We start from the raw sequence: 8,277 nt of genomic DNA, 5'->3' as shown, positions 1-8,277 counted from the left end.
GGCTGCAACTGCCACGCTACTTGTCCATGTCTTCCATCACATAGCTCCCTCCAGGCACCGCCACACGCCCAGCTTCCACCGGCCGGCCGAGCTCTGCCACATCCCAGCCCTCGTAGCTCCAGAAGTCGCCCGGGCGTCAAGACATTCGGAGCCGGCGCCTGCCACGGAGCGTGGAAGCCAAAGCGAGCAGGCGCACCGGGGCGGGGCAGAACGTTGTGGCCCAGTCTCCTGCGCGCTGCTCCAGGAAGGGGCGGGCCTCGGCCACTCGCGCTCCCCTCCCCCAAGCCCTCGCTGCGCCTGCGCGCTGGGGACAACCGTTGCAGGGCGCCCACGGCCCTGAGGAGGGACTGTCGCGGCTGACACCCTCTCTTTTCGGCCCTGAGGTACCCGGCCTGGTGGCCCAGGACGTTCCCGTCGCATGGCGGAGTGCTGCGGACGGTGCCCATGAAGTCCTTAGTCCTAGTTGTGCTGTTGCTATGGCTTTCATCCGTGCCTGCCTTTCCGAGTGAGTGACCGACCTGCGGCGGCAGCGACCCAGGGGACAGTCCTGGGGGAAGCTCCCTGCTCCGGGGTCCGCCGGAGACCCGGTCCTGCACTCTTCCCACACCTCACTGCCCGGGGTCCTGGCCTCCGTTGTGGAGGTGTATCCCTCTCCTACTCGCGCCTTCCTCCGCCGCGACCTCCGCGCCGCCGGTAGCGATGCAGCGGGTCCCAGGCGTCACCCGGGATGCGCTGGGCTGGCGGGTGTGACCTCCTCGTCCTTGGCGGACACATTCCTTGACATTAACCTCGTTCCCCTTGGCCAGAGTCGCTGCGTGTGAGAGAAAGCAGGGGTCTGCAAACTGCTGCCCGTGGGGCCAAGGGGGCCTGTTTTTGTAAGGTTGGCTGGCCAAGAATGGCTTTTACGTTTTTAAAGGTGAATATGAGATATACTCTCTCCTGACTTGTGGAAAACTATGAAATTCCAGTGGCATTGTTGATAAATAAAGTTTTATTGGAACACAGCCATGCGCATTCCTTTATTAATTGGCCATGGCTGCTTTACCGCATTAACAGCAGAGTTAAGTAGTTGCCACAGAGACGGGATGGCGTGCAAAGCCTAAAATGTTTACTTCGGGCCCTTTACAGAAAAAGTTTGACCCCTGTGGTGAAACACGGAGAGCAGGTGGATTGTGGTGGCTGTCTAGGACACTCTGTGTCCCCCTCTGCCCCCCAACAGTGGATCCTCCAGTGCACAGGATTCAAAACCTCCGTTGAGCAGAATTCTAACTTACGACTTGTTCCTGCCCCTCCCCAATAGCTGAAAACTAGTAAGATCAAGATCAGACGTGCTAAGACTACTATGTTGACGAGGACACCTTGAAATATTTAAGTGCATGTCTGATATTCCAGATGTAACTGTGAGGCTCATCCATCTAGTTTAACTGTAGTTCATTGTAACTTTTATTAATGTTGGGGTTGACCTACCCAAGTAAATAAATAAAGTTTAACAGGTAGGTGTGAAAAAAGTACTAAGGAGCATGCCAGTTATGAAGAACTCTATTTCAGAATTGTTAAAAGGTCTTAGTAAAAAAAATTAGATTTAAGAAGTGAAAATACAACACAACCTAAATAGTGAATACTGGTGAGAAAAGTTCTGGATAAAGTGCCGTATACCAAAGTCATCCCTTTAAGTACTAGCATTTATGATTGTTAGCTATTCTGAACAAAGATCTTTTGTAAAAATTTTCTTCTTTGCCATAAAGGAACAATATACTGAAGATATCTTTTCGTGATGTCTGATGGTCATTATTACTAACATCAGTTATTGCATTTTGGTAGCCATAGATCAGTAAGTCGCAACTGACTGACATGTATGGAGACTTTAATTGAAGTGACGTTAATATTGTCACACACCACACTCTGCGATTGCTGGATCCTTAACTCAGTGCAGTCTCCTGCTTAACTGCATCATTTCATGGCTTGTTCTTTTTTGTATGTGTGCCCTCTTCCCTAAGCTTTCGTAAAGCTCGCAGGAAATGAAAAGAAAAAGGAGTGGTATTGTGTTGAAGATACGGATGACACAAGACATAAGGAAAATATATACAGATGACAGAGGATATCTTGGAAAATGTAATTGACTTCTTTTCCACAGGATTGGATTAAGGGATATGTAGAGCAACGTTTACATGGCTACTTTCTCTGTCTCTCTCATTCTCTTTCTCTTGGTAATTTTAATTCTGTTTATTTATTTTTTGGAGTAAGTACACCAAAAGAAACCAGGCTTATCCTTGTGTTTGGTTTAAATCCAATTTGTATTTTTTATTTTATATGGCCGCTATTCCAACATGTGTGGGTGAGAGTCATATAAAAAATGCTGTCATGCCAAAGAAAAGGCACATAGATTTTTATAATGAAAAGTACAGTTTTGCCTTTTTTTTCAAGAATACTAAGACAGTTTTGAGGTCATCTTACACAAATATCATAGGTATTTTATTAAGTAATTACATTTTTTTGAAAACCTCAGTACTTCTTTTAACTGTCCATACCTTTCTAATGTGCCCAACCCAAGTTTAGCTAGTACCACTTTAATCCAAGTTCAGTTTGACATGAGTGAGGCTTGGATTCTTCCACATGCATACACCTCCTGATGGTGCATGCATCACCTTTGTACCATATACTTAAATTTGTATACACTCAATTAATTTTCTTGTATCTTATTTTTCCATAGTTTTAGTTTTAAATATTACCACATTTAAAAATCATACCCCTTTCATGTGTTGGTGGTGTATAACTTGCTTTACTTCTTAATGAGAGTTCTGGTTGCTTTAAAAGAAAATTGTAACTTCGAAAGTATCTATAGTTCTATATTTAAATATTATTAAAATAAATTATACGATTTGCCTTTTATAATTTTAAGTCACCAAATATTCATAAGCCTGAAGCTACAAACACAAGAATGTGAAATACTAGCTTTTGGGCTCTTTTTCTTTTCTTTTCTTTTTTTTTTTTTTCAGTTTATTTATTTTGAGAGAGACGGTGGTCATGTGTGCTCACACATGTGAGCAGGGGAGGGGGAGAGAGAAAAGAAGAAAGAATCCCAAGCAGTCTCCCAGCTATCAGCGGAGAGCCCCACGCGAGCCTTGATCACATGACCTGAGCCAAAATCAAGAGTCAGACTCCTAACCAATTGAGCCGTGCAGGCTCTTTTTTATATCTTATAATTAAATTGATTTTTTTCCCCCCTGGTTATCTCTTTGGATCGATCAGCAAAAGTAGAGTTATTGATATAGGATTGTTTCAAGCTAGGATCAGAAAACCTCTTAACTTGCTTCTCTAGATTGGTGTTTAAAGAAGGCTAAATATATAAGTTTTTTGGCATCTATCTTTGTCCCTAGGAAGGCCTTTGTCCTAATAGACCACAGAAGGCAAAGGAAGTAGTAAAGCAGCAAACAGCAATAATAATTGTTGAAATGTATTGGCAAATAAATTCAAAAGAAAAGCAGATTCCTTTTATTTATTTCAAGTACAATCAAAAGATCAAATTCACTTGGTTCTGGTGCTGCAAGTTCACTTTACACTGTTTCAAGGCCCAAGGCTATGGCTCTGGGAGGGTCTCTCAAACCTGTACATGCAACGTTGTAACATACCTCATTAATGTTTATGAGGAGCATGTTATCTAATATGGAATGTCCAGAGGGGAGGCGTAACAGTAGTTGCATTAGGCTGTCCTTCGATGTTTTATCAGAAAAAAGTCCTGTCTGTCTGTTCTTTTGAGCTGTTTTTTGTGTTGTTTTGGTAGGATCTCATGTGTTTTTAAAGACTTCTTGTTTTCTCTCATTAGCTGGTTGTCCCAAGACCACTTTTTATCTTCCCTTCTTTCAGTGGGATCGACCATCCTTCTGAGGAGACATAGGACATAGTATTAGAGATTAAAGTACCTGGGATACATATCGGACTTACATGATGGGGTGATATTGTTATTTACATCATTTTATTGAACAGAACTAGAAGAGATATATTTCAAAGTCATCAGTTTGTTTTGGTTCCAATTAAAATTTAACATTACTCCTGGGATAACTTTCTGATTTTTAACCTTTTACCTGAATTAAATTTGTATCCCTTTTAAAAAATGTAATTTGGGGTGCCTGGCTGGCTCAGTTGGTAGAATATGCGACTCTTCAAAAAAAATTTTTTTTTAACGTTTATTTATTTTAACAGAGAAAGAGCATGAGCGGGGGAGGGGCAGAGAGAGAGGGAGACAGAATCTGAAGCAGGCTCCAGGCTCTGAGCTGTCAGCACAGAGCCCAATGTGGGGCTCAAACTCACAGACTGCCAGATCATGACCTGAGCCGAGTCAGACACTCAACTGACTGAGCCACCCAGGTGCCCCAAGAATATGTGACTCTTGATGTCAGGGTTGTGAGTTCAAGCCCCATGTTGGGTGTAGGGATTACTTAAAAATGTGTGTGTGTACATAAATATATGACACTTTTTTGGTTATGTGTTGCAGAATAAAGTAACACCCCCCAAATTTATTATTTCTCATGAGTCTATGGGTTGACTGGGCTCAGCAGGACAGTTCTGCCTCATAAGGTGGAGTTGAGGTCAGTCATTCAGCTGTAATCAGCTGGAAGCTCAAGTGGGATGAGAACATCCAACATGGCTTCTTATCTTCCAAGGTCTTTCTCTACATGATTTCTTATCTTTCAGTAGTCTAGCCCAAATGTCTTTCTACCATGGCAGCTTGCTTCTAAAAGGGAGTTTTACAGGACCCCAGTATGCAAGTTCTTATCAAGCTTAAGGTGTGTCAGACTCACTAATGTCTCTATAGGCCAAGATAGTCACATTGGGCAAGCCCATATTCATTATGGGAAGACACTAACCAAGAACATAAATACCAAGAAGTGCAAAGCCCAAAGTTACAGTTCTTTTTTCTCCCCCAGCCTTATTGAGGTGTAACCGAGAAAACTAATATATTTAAAGTATACCATGTGATGATTTGATATATGTCTATACTGTGAAAGGATTCCCACTATTGAGTTAATTAGTGCATCACCTTACATAATTACCTTTTTGTGTATATATCAACCATAGTCCCCATGTTATATATGTTATACATTATCGCTTCTTGGCCTTTTGGCTAAGATCAAGTGTATATATGTTATACATTAGATCCTCAGGCCTTACTCATTTTATAACTGCAAGTTTGTACCCTTTTACCAGACTCTCTCTCTATTTCCTCCACCCCCAACCCTAAAGTTATATTTCTTTAACTGGAACACTTAATTCATGGGAACATAATTGTTGATTTTACCTGTCAGCAAAAATTTAAATGTGAATTAACAAATTATAGGAAAACTGCTGGATGAATAACAAGATAGAATGTTTCTCTTTGTGACCATTCTTTGAGTGTACCCCCCTAATGAAGCACAGTTATTAGAACTTTGATTTGAGTTGGAAGTACTTCATCTTTGTGATTTAAGTTCATTTTAATTTGAAGGTGTTGGTGTGTTAGCTGGCAGTTCTTATGTGATGAAATATTTCAGATATTAATTCTTATTTGCAGCACTTCTGTAGAATAAGGGAAGTCTATTTGTGAGCCCACTTAATGACATGGGTGGAAAATAGAAAGAAATTGTTCTCCAAAGTTAAGGACATTCAACCAGAGTCTGGTCCACCTATACATGATTCCTTGCTTGGATCTATATTAAGCTTTATATACATGAGTTCCTTATCAATAAAACCATTCCGTTTTTCATTCTTGTGGTAATAAAAATCCTAGTTATATTTGAACCTTTAAAAAAATGGGCATCCATGATTCTTAGTTAAATTTTGAGTGTGATCACCAGTTTCCCTATCGAGGTTACAGGCCATGGGCAAAGTAAAAACATGTGAGTCCTTAAAGCACAAGGACCAGAGGTATTCCATTGAACTTTAACTTCTTTGTCTTTGTATGAAAGTTAAAAAGTTTACTGAGTTTCCCCCAATTATAAGGAACATTTTACTACTACCTTACCAGGTATGTATTCTTATACCAAACCACACATTTAAAAATTAACAGTATTTTTGGGCTTTAAAGCCTTCGTTTTTTAGGGGCACCTCGGTGGCTCAGTCAGTTGAGCTTCCAACTCTTGAGTTTGATTCAGGTCATGAGCCCTGGGTCGTAGGATAGAGCCCTGCAGCGGGCTCTGTACCGAGCATGCCACCTGCTCAAGATTCTCTCTTCCTTTCTCTATCCCCCTACCACTTTTCCTCTCCAACACTACTCCTCTCCCCTTCTGCTCCTCTCCCCCATTCGTATGCTCTTTCTCTCTCTCTCTCTCTCTCTCTCTTTCCCTAAAATTAAAAAAAAAAGCCTTTGTTTTTTAAACATAAGTTGTATATTACATGGTCAGATAGCACCCATCTTATATTGAGAGATACAGATTTTTTTTTTTTAGAATTCCATCTGACTTAAGGTGTTTTTGAGTGTATTTCTTTGTATAACCTACGTATTACATTATGCATATATAACTTATCACGGTCTATTGGTATCAACATTTTACCAGTTTGAATGAAATGTCAAAACCTTACCTCCCTGGGGCACCTGGGTGGCTCAGTTAAGCATGCGACTTCAGCTCAGGTCTGATCTCACGGTTTGTGGGTTCGAGCTCACATTGGGCTCTGTGCTGACAACTCAGAGCCTGGAGCCTGCTTCGGATTCTGTGTCTCATTCTCTCTTTGCCCCTCCCCCATTTGTGCTCTGTCTCTCAAAAGTAAATAAATGTTAAAAAAAAAAATTTTTAAACAAAACCTTACCTCCCTTTATGTCCTTTACCTCTCCCATTTGCAGTATAATTGCCTAATTGCGTTAAATATTTCCTCTACATACAGTGAGAACCAGAGTATTGCAAATTTTGCTTCAGCTATCAAATGTAATTTGGAAAACTCAAGAGAAAGAAACTGTTGCATTTACTCAGGCTTTTACTCATGCTTTTGCTCTTCCTTTTGTTCTTTCTCCCTTCTCAGTGTTCCAATATTCCTTCTTTTATCAGTTTCTTTCTATTGAACAAACCTCATTTAGCCATTCTTTTAGGGTAGGTCTTTGGACAGCAACTTCTTTCAATTGTCCTTCATCTGAGAGGTATTGATCATTCTTTCATTCCTGAGGGATATTTTCCCTTGGTAGAGAATTCCAGGTTGACAGTTTTGGGTTTTTTGTTTTTTTTTAACTCTTGACAAATATTGCTGATCTCCATGGTTTCTCATAAGAATTCCAGTTGTCATTCAGATTGTTTTTCCACTATAGATAAGGTGTTATTTCTTTTTTTTTTCCTTTGTCTTTAGTTTTCAGAAGTTTGACCATATGTCTTAGCATGGATTTCTTTTGGTTTATTTTGTTTGAAGTTCACTTAGCTTTTTGAATCTATAAGTTCATGTCTTTTGCCAAACTTGGAGTTTTTTCCAGTTATTATTAATATGTCTTTGATTACTTTTTCAGACTCAACCTCTTTCTTCTTGGATGACTTGAATGTTCGAAGACTTAGATGACATGAATGTTAGGCCTTTTCGTTACAGTCTCACAAGTCTCTGAGGCTCTGTTCATTTTTTTGTTTCCAGTCCATTTTCTATTTTTCACATTAGGTATTTCCCATTGTTCTGTCTTCCAGTTCACTGATTCTTTCCTCTGTCCCCTCCATTCTGTTGTGAGCCTATCCATGAAGGTTTTTTTCATTTTAGTCTTTGTGTTTTTCAGTTCAAAACTTTCAGTTTGGTTCTTCTTTATATATTCTGTTTCTTTGCTGAGATTTTCTTGTTCTTTGCTGAGACTTTCTATTATTCATTTGTGTCAAGCATGTGCATGATGGCTTGTTGTAGCATTTTTATGATAGCTGCTTTTAAATCCCTGTCAGATGATTCTAACATCTGTGTCATCTTCGTGCTGGCTTCTTTTGCTGCCTTTGCTCATTCAAATGGAGATTTTCTTGGTTCTTGTTGTGACCAGTGTCTTTTGATTAAAACCTGGATATTTTTGGTATTATGTTGTAAGACTCTAGATCTTATTTATATCTTCTGTTACAGATTGACTGAATTAGACATTTAACTGATTTATAGATTTAAATGAATGTTGCCTTGTTACCACATGGTGAAGATGAGAGTCCCAGCTGCTCCTCAGCCTTCTCTACCGGAAGAGAAGGTATTAATTCATACCTGGTAGCAGCACTTCTATGAGATAAAGGCAGAGAGGTTGGAGCACCTTACTGAAGCCTGCCTGATGAGGGTAAAAGTCTGGGTTCTCCACTCAGCCTTTGCTAC

The 8,277-nt window shown here is 40.4% G+C and overlaps 1 protein-coding gene across 1 annotated transcript in view; it reads left to right on the top strand.

The window, feature by feature from the left end:
- The first annotated feature begins 257 nt into the window (after positions 1-257).
- The window catches only part of SPESP1 (sperm equatorial segment protein 1), a 32,733-nt gene continuing 24,713 nt past the window's right edge, over positions 258-8,277 (top strand). The window contains exon 1 of the mRNA XM_042941567.1: positions 258-505. Within this exon, the coding sequence (XP_042797501.1) occupies positions 445-505 (61 nt within the window). The 5' untranslated portion in view covers positions 258-444. The remainder of the gene's footprint in view (positions 506-8,277) is intronic.

Source organism: Panthera leo, chromosome B3, assembly GCF_018350215.1.
Source record: "Panthera leo isolate Ple1 chromosome B3, P.leo_Ple1_pat1.1, whole genome shotgun sequence".
Taxonomy (NCBI): Eukaryota; Metazoa; Chordata; class Mammalia; order Carnivora; family Felidae; genus Panthera; species Panthera leo.
This window is presented reverse-complemented; position numbering and strand designations above follow the sequence as displayed.